This window comes from Mesoplodon bidens (assembly GCF_964165515.1).
Source record: "Mesoplodon bidens genome assembly, chromosome: 6".
Classification (NCBI taxonomy): domain Eukaryota; kingdom Metazoa; phylum Chordata; class Mammalia; order Artiodactyla; family Ziphiidae; genus Mesoplodon; species Mesoplodon bidens.
In genome coordinates, this window is record NC_138162.1 from 21,507,250 (window position 1) to 21,533,435 (window position 26,186).

At 38.5% G+C, this 26,186-nt stretch overlaps 1 protein-coding gene across 1 annotated transcript in view; it reads left to right on the forward strand.

Annotated features, from left to right (window-relative positions):
* Positions 1-686: 686 nt before the first annotated feature.
* Positions 687-26,186, forward strand: part of LOC308619257 (phospholipid-transporting ATPase FetA-like) — a gene marked incomplete at its 5' end in the record, with an annotated part of 72,293 nt that continues 46,793 nt past the window's right edge. The window contains 7 exons of the mRNA XM_081237886.1: positions 687-810; positions 2,172-2,249; positions 16,039-16,097; positions 20,121-20,234; positions 21,067-21,165; positions 22,783-22,844; positions 25,977-26,061. Of these exons, the coding sequence (XP_081094012.1) occupies positions 687-810; positions 2,172-2,249; positions 16,039-16,097; positions 20,121-20,234; positions 21,067-21,165; positions 22,783-22,844; positions 25,977-26,061 (621 nt within the window). The remainder of the gene's footprint in view (positions 811-2,171; positions 2,250-16,038; positions 16,098-20,120; positions 20,235-21,066; positions 21,166-22,782; positions 22,845-25,976; positions 26,062-26,186) is intronic.

Below are 26,186 nucleotides of genomic sequence, written 5' to 3' on the forward strand. Positions count from 1 at the left end.
TTTTTTTACTAATCTGGTGGGTGTGTATATTAAAATTTTAAAACATTGCCATTTGTTGATTGACTACTTTGTGTCAAGTACTGTGGCAGACGTTTTCATACATTATTTAATTTAATTCTCTCACGGCTTTTCTTAGCTCCCTAATGGAAACTAATGTTGTACTTAGTTTGTAATACATAATTACCTCTAAACCTCTCTCTGGCAAATTTATTCCTTATCAGATCTTTCTCCATCTTGTATCTGCTAAATTTTTTTTCTGTTTCTTAAAAAAAAATTATTCTCACTTTAGAAGAAATTTAAGGCATGAAGTGGTTAATAACTTGCCCCAAGTCACATTGTCGTTAATTAGTAGCAAACTGAAATGAAACCCAGTTCTCTAGCTCCTAATCCTTTTTTTTTTACTCCATCTCTTCCCTTTTCCCTCCCACATCGCATTTATTTCTTCTTCCCTTCCCTACCATTCTTCTACTCCTCCTCTGAGTTTAACAGCTTAAATGTATTTTCCAGTTGGCAGCTATGTAATGTGATGTGCGTGTAGAGAGCGTCACAAGATTGGGTGAGTGCCTGGTTCCAGCTAAATAGTCATTACTCAGGTCCCTGGCTGGCTGTTAAGTGTCACAACCATTTCAAATTCCAAGCTGTGCTGCTTGTGTGCATTTGGCCAGGCTACCCTCTCAAAGCTGTCGATGGCCCTGCAGGGGTTGGAGAGAATCCAGAACTTCAGGACCTCCCATCCTTGGCTCTCCTTTCTCAGCAGTAGGAACGCCAAGCCTACTGTGGGGGTCCCTGAGAATTCTCAGGCAACTGAAGGTAGGACTGGGTGCCTAGAGAGTGGTGCTATTAGAACTGCTCACGTTCCTTAGGAACACACAGATTCTGTTGACAGAAGAAACAGACCTTAGGTTGGGGTACAAAACTTGCAGCACAAGTGAATTTTTTTGGCCTACACAATATTTAATTTTACTTTTTAAAAACTTTGGATGCTTTTATAGGAAGCATGCACTCACCAATTGGTCACAATGCCCAGCACTTCATTTCTTGTTTTTTACACCTAACTGCTATTAACTCCCTGGCTCCTAAAGTTATTTGGTGCAACTCTGCCTAGATTATTGAAATATGAATTGTATCCTTAATGAGGTCACTTGGGACTCACTGAGGGCAGAACTGGAAGATGCATTCTCATTCCAAAGTGATCACAGTTGCCCAGGTAATTCTTTTTTCTGACAGCCAAACATCCCTTGGCTGTAAACACTTTTTTACTTAGACTTAACACTCCCCCTCAAATTATGGATTTTTGTCCCATCTAATCTTGTTTGGGATAATTAAGATGAAAATACATGTAATATTTTCTAGTCTTGGCTTATGCACACTTAGTGACTTAGGAGACCTGAAAGAAATTAATTAATTAAAATAAACATACTTTATTGGCCTTTTTTGAACTGGGTTAAGGATGGAGAGGTAGAAGAGTTTTCTGTGTAGCATACTCATGGGGTTTGATAAAGCATAATTTTCAAAAGGTTAAAAAACATGACTCTCATGTAAATATAAAATGGACAGGTGTCACAGATTTTATTTAACTCATTAATTAATGAGGGAACCAGTAAGATGTTAAGACCAGTTCAAATAAAAATTTAGGAGCTGTGTATATATAGGCAATTTCATTTAAAAAAAAAGTTAAGATTTCTCAATTATATACAAAACTATTTAAAGTCCTAAAGTACATTAATCATAACCTTTGGAGTTATCTTTTCCACCAGAGAGAAAATATTTATATCTATATTAGATGAAAATCTACAAGTTAACTGCTGCCCTATGGGGTTATAGAATAGTCCAACAGAAAACTAATCAAAGGTGTAAGCCCAGAACTTCACTAAAAGATCACCCAGTGATTTATTTTTCCTGTTCCCAAGTTTCAGCTAATTTTTCTGACAGATTATAGTTATCAGCTTAGATTTGGTTGCCAGGAAGTGGAATCTGTTTCCCAAGTTTTAAAAATATAACTTTATGATAAGGATGTATGAAATGAATTCTAAAATTTAGCATATGTATTTTAGAGGTAGATTTATTTTGGATTTCAGAGATCAAGTTCCAAGTTTCTTAAACATTCATTTAAGTAAAATGGTATTGGCAATGAGAAATTCTCATTCTAAATTTTTTTATTTCCTTTACAGAAATCCAAGGGAATTTTAACTGGAACTACTCTGCAATGTCTATATTTGAAAAGGAAAGTGAGGACAAACAAAATGGAGGTAGGTGAACTCTAAGTCTGTATGTCATTATTGTTGCCTCTAAAAAGTGCACACATGCACGCACATGTGTGTGCACTTGCACGTATGACAGATAAATAGACTGGCCAGCCTACCAAACTACCATTTTAGCAAACTGATCAGGAAAGGAAATATACTTTGCAGAAGTAAATACTTCGTACTTACAATTACAAGCTCCCTTGTTCTGTCATTTGAGAATTCTAATTTGAGTAGTTATAATTGCTCATCTTTTGTTCTTTTATCTGTACTCTTATTTTGTACTTTTATTTGGAAGTTCATCAGGAAAGCATGTGTTCCTTTTCCTCTCCCCATCCTTCACAACCGCCTCCTGCTAAAAAAGAAGTGGTTAATGTGAAAAGCAGTTGCTGAGGCTAATTAAGTCATCTTTTGCAGACTTTTTGCAGAGCAAGTGGATCTGGCTATGGTGTTAGAGAGGATTTCTGTACCACTTCCGTGCTTTCCTGTGGTGATTCAAAGTACTAAAAGGAGCTGGGGTAATCACACCCAAGCCACCTTTAAGAATGAAGCTGCCTGACATGAAAAAAGAAATCTTTTTCTAACATAAAATTTTGAGAAAGCAAGCCAGACTGTAGTTCTATATTTAGGCTTCCTTTTGAGGAATGGAGAAGGTGCAGAGAATGAAGTTAGGTCACTGATTTAAGGCCACACTATACCTTCTTTACTTTCTGTCATTATGCAGTTGTCTGATTCCTGGAAGGAGCCCATTCCAAGGGCACAGGCCCTGGTTCTAGGAAGAGGAAGTCAGGGAGCTCCCAACAGAAGGAAAAAGCAAGAAGTCCTCTCCTACTCTCAGAACTGCTGAAAGAGAGAGGGTTGAGGAAAACAGGCTAACTGACCAATTTCTCCTGCATCTTCTTATGAACAGAGAATATGGAAGACAGTGTAACTCAGTGAAGTGAGAACACACCCTCACACCATACACAACAATAAACTCAAAATGGCTTAAAGACTTAAATATAAGACATGACACCATAAAATTCCTAGAAGAGAACATATGCAAAACATTTCTCTGACATAAATCGTAACAATGTTTTCTTAGGTCAGTCTCCCAAGGCAATAGAAATAAAAGCAAAAATAAACAAATGGTACCTAATCAAACTTATAAGCTTTTGCACAGCAAAGGAAACCATAAACAAAATGAAAAGACATCCTACTGACGGAGAAAATATTTGCAAACGATGTGACCAACAAGGGCTTAATTTCTAAAATATACAAACAGCTTATACAATTCAATAACAACAACAACAAAAAACCCCAAACCACCCAATCAAAAAGTGGGCAGAAGGTCTAAATAGACATTTCTCCAAAGAAGACGTGCAGATGGCCAGTAGGCACATGAAAATGATGCTCAGCATTGCTAATTATTAGAGAAATGCAAATCAAAACTACAGTGAGGTACCACCTCACACCGGTCAGAATGGCCATTATTAAAAAATATACAGATAACAAATGCTGGAGAGGGTGTGAAGAAAAGGGAACCCTCCAACACTGGTGGAAATGTAAATTGGTGCAGCCGCTGAACCAGTATGGAGGTTCCTCAAATAATTAAAAATTGAGCTACCATATGATCCAACAGTCCCACTCCTGGGCATATATCCAGACAAATCTATAATTCAAAAAGATACATGGACCCCTATGTTCATAGCAGCACTATTTACAATAGCCAAGACATGGAAGCAACCTAAACATCCATTGACAGATGAATGGATAAAGAAGATATATATATATATATATATATATATATATATATATATACACACACACACAATGGAGTATTACTCAGCCATAAAAAAGAATGAAATAATGCCATTTGCAGTAACATGGATGGACCTAGACATTATACTAAGTAAAGTAAGACAGAAAGACAAACATATGATATCAATTATATGTGGAATCTAAAAAAATGATAGAAATGAACTTATTTACAAAACAGAACCAAACACAAACCTAGAAAACAAATTTATGGTAACCAAAGGCAAAAGGAGGGGGAGGGATAAATTAGGAGTTTGGGATTAGTGATTAGCAGATACACACTACTATATATAAAATAGGTAAATGACAAGGTCCTACTGTATAGCACAGGGAACTATATTCAATATCTTGTAATAAACTATAGTGGAAAAGAATCCGAAAAAGAATATATATATACATATAGCTGAATCATTTTGCTATACACCAGAAACTAACACAACATTGTAAATCAACTATACTTCAACAAATAAATAAATAACTTTTTCAGAAAAGAAAATATAGAGGACAAAATACCTTAAGGAGCAGTAAGTTCAAGGTTAATGAAGAATGTGATAGTCAATAAAGACTGATTAATTTATTCAACAAATATTTATTGATCACCAAATGCCACTGTGCTACATGCTGACAATACAATAGCGACAAAACTAGACAGAATCCCAGCCCTAATGGAGATTATGGTTTACTGAGGGGCAGCCTTTAATTAAGTAATAAGACATTAAATAATAGCACAAAGAAATGTCAAATTATATCGATGGTAAGTGCTAGGAAGTCAAGGTCATATGGGAGGCACAGTGGTTAAGACCGTGGATTCTGGAGCCATACTGTCTAGGTTAGAATCCTAGCTCCACCACTTACTGTTATTTTGGGGAAAATCTCTTAATTTCTTTATGCTACAGCTTCTCATCCATAAAATGGGACTAATAATAGTGCTACCTCATAAGGATGTTGTGAGGATTAAATGAGGTAATATTTGTAAAGCACTTGGGACAGTATCTGGCACATGGTAAATACTAGGTAAACGTTTATGTAAAAAGTAATTTATAAGAGCTTGGTGCTCCCATTCAGGAAGATAATTAAGAACTTGAATGTTTATAAATGTGGATCATTTCAAAAAGTCAAAATTTTTACCAATGAAAAGTAATTGGAACCAGTTTTCTTGGTCTGAATTCCTTCAGATAGGCTAAGTCTACCTACTTCAGTAGAGTTATTGCTTGTGCTGTGTGGAGCAGTGAGCAGTTAATCCTGGTCCATCCTGTTGGCCTGAGTCAACAAAATAACAGTGGCAAACCCAGTATTTGGCAGGTAACTCTGCCCTTTTCTAGGCTATCAGCCTGTTCTGGTTGGAAAACACATAGTACATAGAGTGGATGTTGACTGCTTCCAGCATTTTGCTTACCAACTCTCTCCTTTCTATTTTTCACTACTTTCTTAGTTTAAGCTCTCACTGTTTCAAGCATTGATTATTGCAGCAATCTTTTAAGTCTTTATTCTGCAATCTGTTCCTCTGTAAATAAGTCATATTAATCTTTCTGAAATTCCAGTTTTATCACATTTTTCCCTGCTCAGAATCTTTCTGGGATTCCTTGTCAGCTACTAGATAAAATTTAAAGTCATTAGCCTGCATTAAAAGCCTAACTTTATAGTCTTGTTTCCTGCCTCCTTCAGACTCCTCCTACCTACTGTACTGTCATACAACTTGTCTAGTCTCAGTGCTGAAAATTTCATTAAGTTCTTTTTTTCTGCCTAGATACATGTTCCCTACATCTATCAATATATTGAATCTATATTCATCTTTTGGGTTTAGTACAAGTCCTCTATGAAGCCTTCTCCAGCAACTCTAGCCACCAGTGCCCCCCATGCCCCTGGCATTATCTTTCCTTCTTGAATTCCTATAGTGCTTGATTTCTATAATTTTTTAAAAATAATAGCCTTATTAAGATATAATTCACTTGTCATAAAATTCACCATTTTAAAGCACACAACTCAGTAATTTTCAGTATATTCACAGAATTGTGAACCATGACCATAATTCAATTTTAGAAAATTTTCATCACCCCCAAAAGAAACCCCGTACCCATTAGGAATCACTCCCAATTCCCCCCACCTCCAGCCACTGGCAACCACTAATCTATTTTCTATCCGTATGGACTTGTCTATTCTACACATGATATATGCATAACATATACACATATATAGAGAATCAAGTAATATGTAGCCTTTTGTGACCGGCTTCTTTCACTTAATGTTTTCAAGGTTCATGCATATTGTAGCATATATTAGTACCTCATTCCTTTTTATGGCTGAATATCATTTCATTGTATGGGCACACCACTATTTGTTTACCTGTTCATCAGTTGATAGATATTTACATTGTTTCCACTTTTTGGCTATTATAAACAATGCTGCTATAAACATTTATGTACAAGTTTTTGTGTGGACTTCAATTCTCTTGGGTTTCTACAATTCATTGTAAATCTTATTAATATCCTGTCTTGAACTTTTACTTTACTGTTTTGCATATATGTTGAGTTTATCTACTAAGTTATCTACCTAGCACAGTGCCTACAGAGCTCCCTCTGTCCTGGAGAGTTTACAAGCTTGTCCCATTTATTATACTTCTCCTTTCCCTCAGCTTTACCACCCATACACATGTATTGATACAAATATCATCATTGTTATCATCACCACTACCACAACACGAGAGTAAAAATTATTAATAAGTATTGATAGGTAGTTAAATAATACTAGGTAGTAAATTCAAAAGGGTGAGATACACTTGTATGTATTGACATGGAAAGATCTACAATACATATTATGAAAAGAAAAAAGCAACTAGCAGAGAAATACAAATAGTAGCATCTCATTTGTTTAAAAACACATATAGGTGTTTGTGTATATGTATATGTTTGTAAGTAAATACTCTAAGGAAGGGACCCCCAAAGGATATACGCCAATCTGTTAACAGTGGTTTCCTTAGGAAAGGGAGAAGGCGTGGGAAAGGAAACTCCATATTTTTTCTCTATATATTTTTGAGTTTGGATCTTTTACAGGTAAAATATGTTTGCTTTACTTTGGTGATTTGAAAAACAATTAAAGAAAAAAGTGTAATCACAAAGGAAAAAAAACTAAGTTGGAGAAACTAGAAAGAAAGGACAGAAGAAGAAATAGTAGGAAGGAAGAGGGCATAGATATTGCAGCATGTAGGGCAGAAAATTAATCAGAGCCTTAGTAATAGAATCTTATACAACACCACATCTAAATAAACACAAAAAAATAGACATCAGTGTTGCACAACTCTGTGAACATAACAAACACCATTGAATTGTACATTTTATTTTAAATAGATGAATTGTATAGAATGTACATTATATCTCAATAAAGTTATTTAAAATAAAACAGACATCTAAAATTTTTAGAGCTAGTTTCTAGAATTCTGTTTGTTTCTAGAATTCTGTTTGTTTAGAAAATTTAAAGCAATTGAATTAATTTGTAGGAACTTTTCTTGACCTCAATAAAAGTCAGGGTTGCCAGATAAAATACATGATTCCCAGTTAAATTTGAATTTTAGTAAACAATGAATAATTTTTAGTGTAAGTATGCCCCATGTAATATTTGGGACATATTTTGTTTTTGTATTTTTATTTGCTAAATCTGGCAATGCTAAACAAAGGGAATTAAATTTTGAATCTTTTATAGTTAAATTGTTTCTTTGGCATCACCAGGGTTTGCTCTTAGATCCAGCTTTGTGTGAATGGCATTTTGTTTCTGATGGCCTTTATCATAACTTTCCCAACCTCTCATCTCCTATCCCAAGGAAGGTTTTATGATTGAGAAGCACTGAAAGTGACGTCTAGTAGTTCAGTCAAACATGACAGTTTTTACCTTTACCACATTGATGAGAAATCATTAGTTCTACATTTCAAATGAGGTCAGGATGGTAAAGCACCACTCTCAACTCCCATCTCCCAGATGATGTTTCTGTCAGCTTCTCCCTTGGAGAGGAAAGGGGAAAAAACCAAAGGTCTCCAAGAGGAGTAGGGGTAGGGGACTTTGGTTTTGAGCACGACCTGAATTGTGTCAGCCAAATCAATTTGTATGACATCCTGTTAATAAATGAGGGTTTGCTTTTTTTTTTTTTTTTTGCTTTTTACTATCTTTCTTTTCTTTAGTGTCTTATCCTTTGAGCAATTCTAGTCTTGTTCTGCTAAACTTGGACAGAAGAATTAGTGAAGCTACAGAGGATGATCAGAGGCATGGTAACAGGAGAGCTACAGTAGTTCAAGAACTAGACTCTTCATGACAGTCAAAGTTTTAGAGAGCTTCCTCTCCAGGTTCTTTTTGACACTGCACTCTACCCACCCTCTTCAGTCATGCTGATTATCCTCCTGTTTGCTGACCTTAGAAAGATCAACAAAGAATTAGTCTTAGCTGGGGTTTCTCTTTCAGTCCAGCTGTTCTGTGATTTTTTTTTTTGCGGTAAGCGGGCCTCTCACTGCTGTGGCCTCGCCCGTTGCGGAGCACAGGCTCCGGACGTGCAGGCTCAGCGGCCATGGCTCACGGGCCCAGCCTCTCCGCGGCATGTGGGATCTTCCCGGACCGGGGCACGAACCCGTGTCCCCTGCATTGGCAGGCGGACTCTCAACAACTGTGCCACCAGGGAAGCCCTGTTCTGTGATTATATAGATACTCCCACAAGGAGGAGGAGGTGATTATTCTCCTTTGGAGGGGTTTGGACAGAAATCTGACCATGATTCAACAGAATGTGTTTCTAAGCATCTATTCACTTGTGTGCTTGTTCATTCAACAAATATGTGTTAAATCCAGGGCCTAATGCTGAGCTAACCAGTGGGATACAGAGATTTAAAGAAAAGAAAAAAGAAAAAAAGACATGGTCTCTGTCTTTAAGGAGGTTTTTGTTTAGTGGGAGAAGATGGTATTAGAAGTATTACAAATGAGCTGAATGTGAACCATGAGACATAGCAATGGGTAGACTGAACCAGAAACGTGTAATGAAATGGTGATGAGACAGCAAGTTAGTTACTGCCTCTTCCACAGGACTGCAGACCCTGGACTTTCCCATGATGACTCTCAGCTATGTCATTTAGCTAGTCTTCGTACCATTCTTTAGATAGAAATATCATCTGGTGACTGCACTCGAGATATCTTAGAGATGCAGTCTGGAGAGATGAAATATAAATGTTCTTGTGTACCCAAGACTGGAAGCCATATGGGCAGCTAAATCAACTGATAGCTATAATGTTCCCATTATGCTTTTTGACTACTAGGATAAATTGTGATCATTTGGAATCTAAGAAATTCCAGAATTCCTACTGTAAATTGATTGCAACTAATCTGACCAGAAATTCCAGAACTTGGTCAGTTATCCTTCCCCTGGCACTCTCTTCAATGATTTTTAGAGATGGGTAAGTTTCAGTCATATGCATTAAGTGACTTGGGTGAAATCACCTAGGCCTGTTGATCTAGAATGACAGCAGGGGGTTATTGCTGAGTTTCTCTCACCAGCACCTGGGCTTAATTGATCTGGGAGTCTGGTGGTGTAAGGAGAGGGGACCTTGACTAATATACTGGTTAGAGACTTGCACTCCTAAAGGTCATCTCACTGCTCTTCTGTCTTTAGTTGGAAAATCCTATTTGTGATTGCTTTCCCACTGTGAGGAAGGAGGTATTTGCTCAGAACCTCCTAAGACTGATTGCCTCCTGACCACCTGGCTTGACTTCCTTTTTCTCCCTCCCTCCTTCTTCCTCCTGCTTCTTTTTCTTTCTGTGTGCCACTTTTTCCAGTTCCCTCTTACAGAGCCCATTTTCCTTTTTAGTTTCTGTCATTTCCTTGTCTGGGTGCATCTCCAATTTTCTGTAGCTTTAACTCCTAGAACTTGAGATTGTATTACATCAAGATTACATAAGAGCTATGTTTTTCACTCTAGCATTTGATTCAAAACTCTTAAGTACATACTTAGAGGCTTCTCCTACTTTGACACCTCTCTTCTACTAACATCCCACCAAGGGATTTTCCATCACTAGACTGTGGCTTTTGTACCCTTTCTTCTTTACTGGCTGAGTCAGCTTAGTATATCCACAGGAGACATCTGAAAGTTCAAAATCTACTTTGAGCACAGACAACTGTATCAGTGATCCTTGTGGAATCTCCTTGACATAGCATAAGATAAAGGACAAAAAAAATATCATTTAATGAGTACTTTTGATGTGTCAGGTATTATGTAGACAGTTTATGAGTACCATCTCATTTAACCCTCATATTAGCATATAAGGTAGATTTTACTCTCCCGTTTTACACATGAGGAAACTAAAGCCCAGAAATGGAAAATGACTTGCCCTAAGTCACTTAACAGTTTAGTCACAAAGCCCAGTCTAGAACTGCTAAAATTTTCTGAGCATTTTTTGTTGTATTGGGAATTGTTCTTAAATGCTTTGCATGCCTCAATTTATTAATCCTCACAATAACTTTATGAGTAGGTATTATTATCATTCATTTTACAGATGAAGAAAATGAGTCTCAGAAAGGTTAAGTAACTTCCTCAAGGCTATATAGCTGGTGAGTGAAAGATTGAGATTTGAACCCTGGAAGTCTGACCGAATTGTCCATGTTCTTTTTTTTTTAATTGAAATATAGTTTATTTACAATATTATGTTAGTTTCAGGTGTACAGCAAAGTGATTCAGTTATATATTTTTTAAGATTATTTTTCCATTATAGGTTATTACAAGATATTGAATATGGTTCCTATGGTCTTTTTTTTTTTTAATATAAATTTATTTATTTATTTATTTTTGGCTGCGTTGGGCCTTCATTGCTGCCCGCAGGCTTTTTCTAGTGGCAGTGAGCGGGGACTACTCTTCGTTGTGGTGCACAGGCTCCTCGTTGTGGTGGCTTCCCTTGTTGCGGAGCACAGGCTCTAGGCGTGCAGGCTTCAGTAGTTGTGGCTCGCAGGCTCTAGAGTGCAGGCTCAGTAGTTGTGGTGCACGACCTTAGTTGCTCTGTGGCATGTGGGATCTTCCCGGTCCAGGGCTCAAACCCATATTCCCTGCATTGGCAGGCAGATTCTTAACCACTGCGCCACCAGGGAAGTCCCGAGTTCCTATGTTCTTAACCACTGTGGAAGCCTGCCATGTTTTTAACTCTAAGTCAACTGCACATTTTATAATACCAAGTTGCCTTGCTTCACCAAGATGTCTGACCCTTTCATTTCAGTGATTTTTACCACCCTCAGGCCAGCTCTCAGCACAGGTCCTTGTGAAACCAGGCCTTCGCTGAACAGGCTGTAGACTCAACCCTTAGTTCCCAATGAAGGATGCATTTTCCACAGTCACCAGAGGCTAGAGCTAGGTGTTTGTCCCCTTGAATTCCATAGCCATGACTACTTCAACTAGACCATCTCCTAGACTCTCCTTGTCTAAGCTAATTTTCAATATTCTGTAGTTCTAACCTCTCATCCATAATTCACATTTTGTCACTCTTGTTTCAGCCAAACAGAAATAAACTTTGAATTAACAAGTGATGGGGAAAGCACTTGGTCATCCCAGTCTTTTCTCAACAGTATTCACAAGCCCTGAGGAATCTTGAATTAATCTTTCATTATCTCATCCAAAAATTTTTTCTGCCTTTATTATCTCAAACATGACTTGCTACCTTCTTTCCTTAAGCTTGTCTTCTTTTTCTCTCGGACTTTTAGTTTCTTCTCCTAGATGGTTGTGCAAACTGAAGTTTTAACCACTTTTCTCATTGTTCCTGCTTTTCCTTTTTTTAGAGGCATCTTATGAAAACCAACTTTCTAGCCTTCAGTTGCTCTTCCCTTCCTGGTGAAAATCCTACTTTCCTTTTCTTTCATAGCAGGTCGGGGATCAAAGAGCCAGAACTAGGTGTTGGTTAATGCCGTCCCCCACTTAGAAGTCTCAATCTGTCTCCACCAACTCAGGCTCTGAACTTTGGGATCTACCTGCTTTACTTTACTCCTAAACTCAAAGAGGGAGGTATATATTTAGTTGTTTTGCAGAGCCTCAACTCCATGTATCCCTTGGGGTTGCTGGGCTTAGAGAGAATAGCCTGTTGCACCCAGATAAATTGCTGGGAAAACCTGTTAGACCTTTATTAAGTTAAAAAAAATAGTTAGTGATATCTAGGATTAAATTTAATAAGAAATGTGAAATTCAATAAGAAAATATTAGAACTTTATCAAGAGGCATAAAATAATATTTTTGAATAAATTGAGAGGCTGTGCTGGTCTGTTGGGTATGGTTGGAGGGGCAAATGGCATGAGAGAGACTGATTTTATTCACCAATGCCTGAGCAAATTGAGTATGAACACAGTAGAAGAGTAGCCTGCTCGTGGATTGGAAATCTCAATGTCAGTAGAAACACCAGTACTACCCTGGTACTCTGCCCTAATCAGGCAGCCATCTGGGCCCCTGAGAAAGTCCCTGCAGAAAGAGTATAGGCCATGCAGAAGCTCTACATCCTAGACACAGCTAAATTATCTGAGCCATACATGTTCCACTGCTTTGGATAACCTAAGCTATAATGGTTAGCAGAAGCTCTTGTATCACCAGATTGTAAATAAGCCACTAACTAGTCAAAACAGAGTACAACAAAACATCCTATCAGTCCCATCTCAACTTCCCCTATATTTATTCAGCTGATCCTAGTAATCACAAGAATGAAACAAGAAAGAAATACACTAGTCCAGGAGAACAAACTGTAAGCTGCATAGCTGGGTGGTAAACTAGCCCAGGGAAGACTTATAGCCACTTGTTTATGTATTGCTAGCAAGCTGATTGTACAGACATGATCATCATGCACAAAGAAGTGGCTTCCTGGGGGCACACCAGTCTCCCTCCAGGGATGTAGTATGCTACTGGATGGGGGACTAATAGTGCAAAAAGGTCAACTCTCTCCAGATTAATCTGTGTAATTTCCAAATCTGTATACTCAAATCCTTGAGTAAAAGGAGGTAAACATCCCAGTTTCACCTTCCTACAATTTGTGCAAATCTCTGAACTTCAAGCACTGCCCATTGTGCAGACTTTGGCCCCTTATATTTTCTGTAAGAAATTTAGTCTTGTGCTGATTTCATGATGTTTAGTAATTTTTGCTGACAACCAGAGGAGGAATAAAGGAAATTACATGAAGAACTATAAAAGTCCCTGTCTTATCATTGGCTCTCTCCTCAGCTTTCAGAAGTCTACCATCTTAGCCCCCTGAGGAAAGCAGTGTGATTTTCCAGACCTGACTGTTCTTCCCATGGGAGGTAGCTCTGACTTAGTTCTAATAACCCACTTTCACTCCATCCACAGAATTTTAGTGAATAAACTTTTATTTGTCTTCACCTCTAGTCAAAACTCTAATCTTGAGCAAACTGGACAAAATGATTCTGAAGTTTATCTAGAAGAGAAAATAGACAAGAGTAGCCAAGAAGTCTTCTTTAAAAAAGAAGACTTGCTATCCTATATTAAAAGTTACATACTTTTGGGCCTCCCTGGTGGCGCAGTGGTTGAGAGTCCGCCTGCCGATGCAGGGGATACGGGTTCGTGCCCCGGTCCGGGAGGATCCCATATGCCGCGGAGCGGCTGGGCCCGTGAGCCATGGCCGCTGAGCCTGCGCATCCGGAGCCTGTGCTCCGCAACGGGAGAGGCCACAACAGTGAGAGGCCCGCATACCGCAAAAAAAAAAAAAAAAAAAAAAAAAAAAAAAAGTTACATACTTTAAAAGATGAATGGGGGCTTCCCTGGTGGCGCAGTGGTTGAGAGTCCGCCTGCTGATGCAGGGGACACGGGTTCGTGCCCCGGTCCGGGAAGATCCCACATGCCGCGGAGCGGCTGGGCCCGTGAGCCATGGCCGCTGAGCCTGCGCATCTGGAGCCTGTGCTCCACAGTGGGAGAGGCCACAACAGAGAGAGGCCCGCGTACCGCAAAAAAAAAAAAAAAAAAAGATGAATGGAAGGAGGGATAAATTAGGAGTATGGGATTAACAAACAAAAGCTACTATGCATAAAATAAGCAACAAGGATTTATTGTATAGTACAGGGAATTATATTAAATATCTTGTAATAGCTATAATGGAAAATAATCTGAAAAAAATATATATGTGTAACTGAATAATTTTGCTGTACACCTGAAACTAACACAATATTGTAAACCAACTGTACTTCAATTCAAAAAATATTTTTAAAGATGGATAGAACGGAACTTAATAGAAAACCCAGAATTATATTCAATATGTTAGAATTTAGTACGTTATAAAAATGACATTTAAAACCAGAGTGGGATAAAATATTTGCAAATCACATATCTGATAACTGATTTCTATTCAGAATAGATAAAGAATGCATAGCTCAGTGATTAAAAAGATAATTAACCCAGTTTAAAAATGGGCAAAGAATCTGAATAGGCATTTCTCCAAAGAAGATATATAGGACTTCCCTGGTGGCGCAGTGGTTGAGAATCCGCCTGCCAATGCAGGGGACACGGATTCGATCCCTGGTCTAGGAAGATCCCATATGCCACGGAGCAACTGAGTCTGTGTGCCACAACTACTGAGCCTGCACTCTAGAGCCCGCAAGCCACAGCTACTGAGCCCGCACACCACAACTACTGAAGCCCACACACCCTAGAGCCCATGCGCCGCAACTACTGAGCCCACGTGCTGCAACTACTGAAGCCTGCGCACATAGAGGCTGTGCTCCACAACAGGAGAAGCCACCGCAGTGAGAAGCCACCGCAATGAGAAGCCCACACAACGAAGAGTAGACCCCGCTCGCTGCAACTAAAGCCCTCAGGCAGCAACAAAGACCGAACGCAGCCAAAATTAATTAATTAATTTAAAATTTTCTTTCTCATTAAAAAAACAAGCAAATCAAAAAAAGAAGGTATATAAATGTTCAATAAAACACATGAAAAGATACTCAACGTCACCATTAGTCATTATGAACATGCAAATCAAAATCACAATGAGATACCACTTCATATCCACTAAGATGGTTAAAATAAAAAACACAGTCAATAACAAGTGTTGGCAAGGATATGGAGAAATTGGAATTCTCATACATTGTCAGTGAGAATGTAAAATAGTGCAACTGCTGTGAAAACCCTTTTGGCAGTTCCTCAAAATGTTAAAACTAGAGTTACCATATGACCCAGCAATTCTACTCCTATGTTTATACCCAAGAGAAATGAAAACATGTTCACATAAAAACTCATACGTGAGTGTTCATAACACAGGGCCTGACACCTGCTAAGAACTCAGTAAATGCTTGTTGAACCAATGAAGAATTGAAGAGGCTATAGGAATGTTTTATTCAGGACAGAAAGATCTATTGATAATATGCATTTTTAATACTTTTCATAACATAATAATGGGCTACTTGTAATAGTTTGTAACACCTATGTGTTTTGATGTGATTATTTTGTTATGTGTTGTTGTTATCAAGCTGACTCCACTAAATTGCAAGTCCCTTGAAGTCAGGACTCTGCCTTACTCATCTTTTTATCTCCCCACAGCATCCAGTACACTGGTTTCTGTGCAGTAGATGCTCAGTAATTATTTATTAATTCAAATTTAGTCAAGCAAGTTTAGGAAAGGCTGCCTTGGAAAGAACCTCAGATATCTTAAACTATGGATCTGTAATTAACTTATGAAGGAGGACTGCGTTTCTGTGTTTGGCAGTAATGTTGGTGCACACCAGCCTGTTATCTGTGGAAACATAATCTAGGATTACTAGAAGCATTAATGGTGGAGAACTCCTCAGAAGTTACTTGTCCTCTTGCCTCCAGAAAGCTTCCACACTTTAGGGTTTCCATTTTTATTGTATTTCTTGATTCTTTGAATAAAGAGACAAAATCCTATTTGTAGGCAGATATCCTCAGTGAAAAAGTGTGAGAAGCTAGTGAAGTCTTCATTAGCAGCCAGCATCCCAGGCTGATCTACAGAGAGGCATCCTTCTCATCATTTCTCTCTTCTTTTTCAGAACAAGAGAGGTATCTGCAAGCCAACAACAGACAGTTTAACAGTCTGTTCGGATATCCGGTGAGTATCAGGTCTCTAGCTATTTCAGGAGGGGGCTGGTATTTTCCTCTAATAATCCCCGTTGTCAGTGAGGCAGGAAATTCTTTGTAGAGGTAGATCCTACAGCATAGGTTCTACTTTCTTTCAAGCTCCTATACAATGAGGGCTGGTACAGTGAGGGCTCAGAAACCAAATTAATCTGGTGACCTAGACTCAGGGGAGAATGTGTCTCAAATTTTGGGTTTTATATATATCTTCTAGAAAAGAAATACTGTAGCTTGCACAAATGAAAGCATAGTTCCATAACTTTCTTTTTTCACTAAGACATCTCTCTGACAATATGTATAGACCTTCCTAATTCATTTAATAGCAGCATAGTTTTCCATTGTATTAATATACCTTAATTTATTCAACCAGTTTCTTATTGATTGTCATTTTAAATGTCTCCATTTATATGCAGGTATCCCCTCCAAAAAAATTTCTCCAGTGTTTTGCTATGATAAATGGTCCTAAGTGAACACCATTATACTACATATACTTCGGCACATTTGTGTGAATATACATTATGAGAGTTTCCTTGAAGTGAATTGGCTGGGTCAAAAGGAAAACACATTAAAATTTTTGATACATATTGCCAGATTGCCTTCTAAAAAGATTATATCCATTTATATTTCTACCTATAGTAAAGACTGCTCACTTCTCCATATTCCTGCCAAACTTGATATTATCAATCTTTTTTATCTTTGCCAGACTCTTAGATGAAAAATGACATTTTGTTATCTATCTTTCCTTAATTTTGAGTGAGAGCAATAATCTCTTCATGTTAATTAGCCTTTTGTATTTCTTTTTATGGAAACTACTGTTAATGATCTTTGCCCATTTTCTATTGGATTCTTTTTTCACTTTTTTATTTATTTATAAATAAGTAACTCATAAAAAGATATATGTTTAAAAGTCATGCTCCAACACCCTATTCTTGCCCTCATCTCTGCTCCCTATAGAGAACCACTTTTATTAGATTCTTGTGTATTCAACAGTGCTTCTTTGTGCAAATAAAGCAAATACAAATATATATTCTCATTTTCCCACTTTCTTAAACTATTCTGAACCTTATCAGTATGTCCTGGAGTTGTTTTCATAATTATAATTTCATGATAGCTTTTTCCTTCTTTTTTCAACTGCATAGTATTTCCTAGGCAGATTTAGCATAGTTTATGTAACCATTTCCTTTTAAATGGACATTGGATTGTTTCCAATCTTTTATAATTACAAGCAATTTTTACATATATGTTTACATATATGTTACTTTGTGCACATGTAGATATATATAGTATATATAATATACTATATATATACTATAAGTATATAATATATATACATAGATATACATATTTGTAGTCTCTGTAGGATATTTATGTTTTCTGAGTTAGAGAGGCTCTGGATGATAACAATATTCAGGATATGGCCATGGGAACAGGTTTCCCCCTCTCTACCTTCTAGAGCTACATAAGAAGCTCTATGGTGCAGTAAAACTAGGTTTTGGCATCAGACAGACCTGGGTTTGAACACAGCTCTAGTCCTTACTAACCTTGTATCCTTAGGCACATTATTTAACTTCTTTTCTTCAGTTCCCTCAGCTATAAAAAGAGCATAATAATGTTCACCATACATGGTGATTGTTAGAGTTAAATATGGTTGTGGAAAAAAATGTTAGTTTTCTTTCATCAAGAAACTATTACCCCTTGACAAAAGGGTACAAGTTTCATTCATCTCTGTAACTACTGTTTCCATCACAATATTTGGCACATAAATGGCATTCAATAAACATATGCTGGATAGCTGATGAATAAATAAACAGGTTTGACTATTATGTACTTAACAACCATTTCATTTCCCTGCCTACCCATTGCTCATTTTCATCCTATTTCTCTAATTACTTCCATTCCTATTCCTTTTCCTCTTCTCAATCCCCTAACTACTGATTCTCATTATATACTTGGCCTTCTGTTCTCTATACCCCGCTTTAACAGTCAAACAGGTACGCCTGCCCAAATAAATAAATAGCTCAAACCAAAATCTGCCACCTCTATCATGCCAAAAGAACCAAACACTGAGGAATTTCATAGTTAAGCAGATGTTCTACATTCTTGAGATATTGCTTCTGGTTTGACATTTAAGAATAAAACAAAACACTGTAGTTGCCAAGTTAGTAAAGAAGTACTGATATGTTTATCTTGAGACAGAATCGGGATAGCTTTGTCTTTGTTTTCTAAACAAATGCGACCCAAATGAATAGAAACCTGAAATACATTAACTATAAAATCAAATGGAAAATCAGTAATGAAAGCCAGCTGCTTCAGTAAGGCAAAAGATCAAAAGAACTTTGGATCCAAGTATCAGAGTCGTCTGGACTTAGACACCAAGAAATTCAGAGTATCTTATGATCAAAGAAAACTATTTCTGTGTTAGAATAACCTACTCTCAGAGCTAGAAAGGACCTTAGAGGTCATTTAGTTAGAACTCCTTTCAAGACATACCTGTGAGCTCTCCAGGATAGATCTTGTTTAACTCTTTTTTCAGCCTCTACTAGTATAGCCCATAATAGAGCTGTGAACAGAGCAAACCTTGAGAAATGTATAGTGTTTGATTGATCATTAATTGGAAAATCATGGAGAAACATGAAGGAAATCCTAGGTTTAACTTGGATCTTTAAACTCCTAAGTGCTAAAATGTTTGACCAGCTTCCCTTCCCTAGGGAAATAGACCTTAGGCAAGGCTTGACTGGGTAGCCTATTTAGCCTTCCAAGGCAAGTTTTGGCCTTAGTACAGAATGATGTTGGTTCTCTGACAGAAGAGTTCAGATATCTTCCCAAGGCAGGACCCAGCAAGAGATTCTTCACACTTGAGCAGTATCTGTATTTCAGGACTGCAGGTGGGTTTATTCTTTCATTAGGCCCCATAGATGGAGACGGTGGGGGAGAAGCCCTGTCTTTAGGGGATTATTTGGTCTCATTCTTCTGCTTTTCTTGAGCTCTTAGATTCAAACTCTCACATCTTAGGTCAAACGACTGAAGACCCCAAAGTAGAAAGTAAGATGGTCTTGTCAACATCTTGAGATCAGGACTGAAGAGGCAGCAAGTTCCCATTTTCACTCAGCAAAATAATAGCTCAGATGTAGGCCAAAACTATTCAGACCTCTGTCAGGACAGTTAAGGGGCAAGTGAGTCTCCAATGCTGACAGCAACCAGTGTAGGAACCTTCAGTGGGCTAAGGTTGAAAGACAGTAATTTGCTTTTGGCATCTGATATCCTTCAGCATTGAAAGCAACATGTAAAGGCACAACAAAATGGGTTTGCCAGGCTAAGAAAAGCTTCATTAGAGAGCTCTGAGTGGAGCTAACACAAATGGCAAACTTGCCTGCTATTTAGGGCTGAGAAGGACCTTGGGTCATAGGGTAAGATGAAACTGAGAGATTTCTGATTCTAAGAAAAAAAAAAGCATTTGGATGGCTGTACAAGTGAACTGGGGCTCAGGGGACAGCACAATCTCAACTCTGGAAGTAACTGTGTGGTCTTGGGCAAATAAATTAACCTCGGTGCCTCAATTTCTGCATCCTCAAAAGTTGATAGTATATTACTCCCTTCATATGGTTGTTGTGAGAATTAAATAAGATGCTCCATATAAAATGCTTAGAATAGTGCTTTATACATAGTAACTATTCAATAAGTGTAAGTTTTTATTGTTGTTGATTTTATTATCATCATTATTATCAATGGCATCAATAAACAAAGAATTCTATTCAGGGCATAAATAAATCCTGCCCCTCCTAAAAATGTCACACATTGATCAGCTCTGCCAACTTTGCATACTCTACGCCTCAAAGAAAAGGGGGTTGGGAGAAAAACACTTCTTCCCTCCTTCCCCCACTATGTGGGGGAGCTGTGGCTTTTTCCTGTTTTATGAAGTGGTCTTGGTCCTGTTTGTTAAGACTGGGAGGTGGGGTCTTTCATTCGTCTAATTGTGCTTGTGTTCTTTTACTCACAGAACAATAGCATCAAGACCTCAAAATATAATGCCTTTAACTTCTTGCCTATGAACCTGTTTGAACAGTTCCAGAGACTTGCAAATGCATATTTCCTCTTTTTGCTTTTCCTACAGGTATTGCCTTTTAGAGCCTTTTCCACAAAGTATTTTATCAGCCTCTCTGGGGTCAGGTTATGTAATCAGTCCTTCTCCTCCTTAAACTGAGAGATGTCTTCTCTCTTTAGATAACAGGCAAATGGATGGCTGGAGTCTCAGGCCAGTCTCCTAGAGTAGCTGTGGTCAGGATTAGCCAGCGTGAAACAAGCTTCTACAAGAGGAAGGGGACAAGGTCGCCAAGTCCCGAGTAAGGGGTGCTCCCTCATCATGGCTGCATGGCCACAGTTCAGCTTAACCATAAAAGGCCACAGACCTGACTCTTCACCCCGACCTCAGCTGCCATCCCATTCCTCCTTCTTGTCCCAGCCTCCCTGACAGAAAGTTAACACACGGCAGTGCTGAGGGAGGAGAATGGTTTAGAACACAAGCACAGGGCAAGGAAGCCGAGCAGGGTAGGCACAAGTTAGGAGAAAGAGACGGATCATCTCATTTCCCCTTGTGCTAGAGGGGTGTGGGAGGTTATGTGGTTTTCCCGTGTCCACTCTTATAGCCCTACCCCCAGCACCTTCATTATCAGAGTAGAAATGGCTCTTTGCCATCAAGACAAAGGCATGAGAGTTCAGGACAGATACATGGCAATTTACTATCTCCTCTTCTTTAATCCTTTCTTAGGAAGTGTTTCCTGATATTTGGGTGGTTGTTTGGAGGCTACAGCAATGGAAAGCAACTAGGATAGTTGAATTTATTATAAATCTAGGGAGGGGGAAATGGTGGTGGGGTGGGGATTGGGAGGGAATACACTGTCCTTTAAGTTTTTTGACCCAAGTTTCTCTCCCCGTCCCTCTTTCAGTTGATTCCCCAGATCTCCTCCTTGGCATGGTACACGACTGCGGTACCCCTAATGGTGGTGCTGTCCATAACAGCAGTGAAAGATGCCATCGACGACGTGGTGAAGTGGCTTCCTGGGCCTCTAGTCTCTCACTGTACCTAGTCAGGCTGTGGGGGGCAAGAAGGACTCCCCAGGAGTACCTTTTGCTAGGAAGAAGCACTGAAAGGAAAGAGGTGTTTCCTTTCCCTATGTCCTTATCCATCCCAGGGGAATATGAAATTCCCTTAAGCCCAAGATTGGTGAGCCATACATGGCCAGAAAGGGGTAATGCAAGGCCTTTCTCTTTCTTCCTACTGCCACCTTTTTCCAGGTTTCCTTCCATCTCCTTTTTAATAACCCACCTCTTCCTTCAGTTAGCCCTCTCTGGGTTTGCTCTCATCCTTCTTTCTCCATTCACCCTTCTCCCATTTTTATATTCCTCTTCCCTCCTCCCTCTGTCCCCCCTGCTTTCTCCTGCTCTTATCTCCCCTTTCCACATTCCTCTTCTCTCCAACTCTCCCTTATTTCCCTTGCCAACTTTCAGTTCTATCAGGTACACATAGCTAGCAACCCTCTGGTTTTAGAAAGATCATGACATTACAGAGGCTGACTCCTTTCCTGGCCTTGGAGGGAGAAACTGGCTTTCAGTGAGTGCTGCATGGCTTCCTCTTTGCTTCTTTACAGCAGGCCCAGCAAGGAAGGGTGAGGGTGAGGAACCAGCACTATGCCTACTAGTGGGATTTGGGAAGTCCATCCTGTTGACCTGCTTGAAGCTTCCCTAAGAGAGTCCTTCTGATTTTGACAGGATAGACTTTTATACCAAAGTTTGAGAGCAGGGTGTTTCTCCAGCTCTTTAACTCTGTAACTCTTTAAAACCAGAATTAGCACATATAGTGGTTGAAATTTCAGTCATAACTCAGGTGTGCAAAAATATGACTTAATATTCTATAACTAAACTCAATGTAGCTCATAACCAGCACCTCACCATCTCAACCCTTTTTAATGAAAGCTGAAAAGTAAACTTGCCAATTCAGGATAACCCACCTAGTTACTTCTGGTTTAGAACTCAGTCTCTTTAGGATAAACTGACAAATTCAGGATTCTTTCTGCCCTCTTCCCAGTCCTACCCTTTTCGCAGGGAGTAATCTCAACTGGAAGGAGGGGATTTGTGTGAGTCGTAGCATCAGGACATACCCTTATTTGTCACCTTCTTATTTGGTCTTTGAATGGACCTCTATTCCTCTTTCCTCACTGCGTCCATGGTAGAAGCTTCTTATGCTGACTATGGTTGGGGGTGAGGGTAGCTGTATGCTTGTGAATACTTAACTTCCCTGCGCCTACCAAGGTATATGAGGTTCTAATTCTACCCCTCATTTTGCATTCTCTCCTCTGTGGCTTTTGACGTAAGTTGTTTGTTCTCATTACCCCAGGCTTTGGCTCTTGATATTAAAGCCAAGGTTTTGTCTCTTTCTTCTCTCTTGGTTCTTTTTCTGACCTCCATCCGCAGCTTCTCAGAGACAATCAGCTTCTTGGCCTGGTTTTTATGGTAGAAGGACTTGGGGTTGGGAGGGTGAAGGAGGTGAGTGAGGGAGAATTACAAAGAAGGGGAACTACATTGAATAATACTGCAAAATATTAACCTTCTACATGCAGTTTGCTTTATGTCTATCTCCTGAACTTTTTCTTGTGTAATTTTAGAAAAGGCACCAAAACGACAATCAAGTCAACAGTCGTTCTGTTCTGCTGCTGATGGATGGCAGGTAAGTCCTAGGGAAGCCAGTTTAGGTTGGACCAACTCTGGGAGAGGATTGGCCTTGCTAAAACTTGATGTGCTGGGTGCTTTGCAAAAGTGATTCAGGACAGTGAAAAGAGCCTCAGGTTGGACATAAGAAGAATTTGTTTCTAGATCTAGTATGCCCTAAACTTCCTATGTGACCTCAGACGTCTCTGGGCCTCATATTTCTTATCTATAAAGTGAAGATAATATTCTCTACCTTAGAGGATGCTTATGAAAATGAAAACAAATAATATATATTAAAGCAATTAATAAATTATGACATGGTATTAATATGCAAGTGGTTATTACTAGTACAGTGGTCAGCATGGAGACACCTGTCTTTAGAACATCAATCGACTCTACATGGCTTATTGACCATTCTACTGTAGCCTTTGGTTAGGACATCTTTTTGTTAGCAATCTAAAGAAAATATTGGTGTTGACTCCATTGCTGTAGTGTTTGGTCATATCTATCTAAAGTATTAGGTCAATGTTTGTATTTTTTGTGGGTTCCTGCAAAATTCGAGCAATTTACCTTTGGCAGGAATAGAGGGAGACAGGCATGATTTCTATATAAGGCAATATGTGAAGATTATCATAAGAGGCACAAAAAATTATCATAGGAATTAATAAAAATGAGCAATCATAGCTGGCTAAAGGAATCAAGGAAGACTTTCTGGAAGAGGTGATATTTGTGCTGGGCCTTAAGGGATGGGAAAGAATTCAACAAATAGAGATTGTATGAAAGGAAAAGTGACCAGTGTTTGCAGAATCATGATTGCAAAAAGCACAAATCTGAAAGAATTCAAGATTGAGGTCCAGTCTTTTTTCATGGTGACCTTACAGAATACCCAGGAGCTATATTTTAAAAACATATTTTTTAAATTGAAGTATAGTTGATGTTCAACATTATACAAGTTACAGGTGTACAATACAGTGATTCACAATTTTTAAAGGTTATACTCCATTTATAGTATTATAAAATATTGTCTATATTCCCCATGTTGTACAATATATCCTTATAGCTTATTTTATATGTGATAGTTTGTACCTCTTAATCCCCTACCCCTATATTGCCTCTCCCCACTGGTAACCACTAGTTTGTTCTTTATCTGTGTGTCTGTTTCTTTTTTTTTATATTCACTAGTTTGTTGTATTTTTTAGATTCCACATATAAGTGATATCATACAGTATTTGTCTTTCTCTGTCTGACTTATTTCACTTAGCATAATACCCTCCAAGTCCATCCTTGTTGCAAATGACAAAATTTAATTCTTTTTTATGGCTGAATAGTATTTCATTGTATATATACCAGCAGCTATAGTTTTTTGTTTTTTGTTTTTTTTTTTTTAAGTTTATTTATTTATTTTTTTAATTAGTTTCTGCTTTATAACAAAGTGAATCAGTCATACATATACATCTGTTCCCACATCCCTTCCCTCATGCATCTCCCTCCCTCCCACCCTCCCCATCCCACCCCTCCAGGCGGTCACAAAGCACCGAGCTGATCTCCCTGTGCTCTGCGGCAGCTATAGTTTTAATCTTATGATTCTATTATGTGACATGCTTGGGCATCTAATTCTGTTATTTATTGTGTCTGCTGATTCTTACTCATGGTGGATTATTTCCCTAAGTGTTTTGGTCTGTTGAAGCCTCTCATAAGATACCACCAAAAAAGTCAGTTGTGATTAAAAAGAAAATTAAAAAAGAAAGGAAGGTAATAGAAGTAGAAAGAAAAGGTAAAGCTGAGTGTATAAGAAATTTGCAAGGCTAGGGAGTTACCAAATGAATTTAGTCAAATGAACTTCCCAAGGAGCTTGAGCACTTGGATTTTATAAGATTAGAGAAGAATTTGTCATAGAGAGGTTTTAGAGTAGGAGTTCACTAGCAGGGCCCTAGTGGTTAGACTTTGTAAGCCAGTGAATGTCTGACTGATGTAACACTTGAGGTGAGTTGTCTATATTCCAAAAAGTGGCTTTCTTTTTCTAGAGCACATGAGTTTGAGCAGAGCTACTACTGAAAAAAAATTTGTTTTTCAGGTTGTGATTTCTGTCACTTTAATTTCTCAGCATTTCTGGCTACAAGCACATCTTTAGTTAAAAGCCACATTTTTTAGCTATCAAGAGGAATGAGCCACATCTTCTATAAGTGTTCTCCCAGATATATTATTAAATGAAAAATGCAAAGTACAGAAAATTATGTATCTATTATGTAATTTTTAAATGTTTATCTTGTATATGATTATATGGATTGATATTTTCTCTAAAGAATTGCAAAAAATTACTCACAGTGGCTACCTAGGGGGAAGCAAAACTAAAATCTGGGGAGAGAAGAGACTTTACTTTTTCCTTTTACATTTTTTTTTTTTTAATTTACTCTTGGCTGCATTGGGTCTTCGTTTCTGTGCACGGGCTTTCTCTAGTTGCAGCAAGCGGGGGCTACTCGTCATTGTGGTGCGTGGGCTTCTAATTGCGGTGGCTTCTCTTGTTGTGGAGCACGAGCTCTAGGCACGTGGGCTTTAGTAGTTGTGGCTCACGGGCTCTAGAGCGCAGGTTCAGTAGTTGTGGCGCACGGGCTTAGTTGCTCTGCAGCATGTGGGATCTTCCCGGACCAGGGCTCGAACCTGTGTCCCCTGCATTGTTGGCAGATTCTTAACCACTGCGCCACCAGGGAAGTCCTTACATACTTCTTAATTATTTGAAATGTTTTTTTTTTTTACCATATGCATATATTGCTTTTACTTAAAGAAAAATTATGTGCATGTATGTCTACATATACCTTTATAGAGTTTTAGAAAACTCTTATAGCCTTAAGTCAAGAGAAATGGGCCCCATTCTTAATTGTAGCAAGGAGTATCAGACCAAACCCAGTTTGGTCCTCCCTTGAGCCTTGAGTTCATCTCAGCTTTTTTTTTTTTTCTTCTTGATTGTCAAAACAGGGCTGTGGGGAAATTCTCAGAGCAGGCATGCAGGCATTCAAGGCTCACTTTCTTGCAGGATAGTGACAGACAAATGGATGAATGTCCAAGTGGGAGATATAATAAAACTAGAAAATAATCAGGTTGTCACGGTGAGTACCTCTTTGGGCTGTGGCTTTTTCTCTTTTGGCTTGAATAGGAACCCTTTTAGCAACTTCTGTGACCACTCCTTTTGGTGGCCTTCACCTTCCTCACTTTGCATCCAGAGATCAACATCTCCTGTGGTAAGAAGTTTGTTCTTGTCCATTTCTCACCACAGCTACAGGTAAAATATGACTAGTTTTTGGAGAGGGGGGGTGTGGTAGCAGTGATGGGTCCTAGGCAAAGAAAGTAAACCAAATGTCTATAA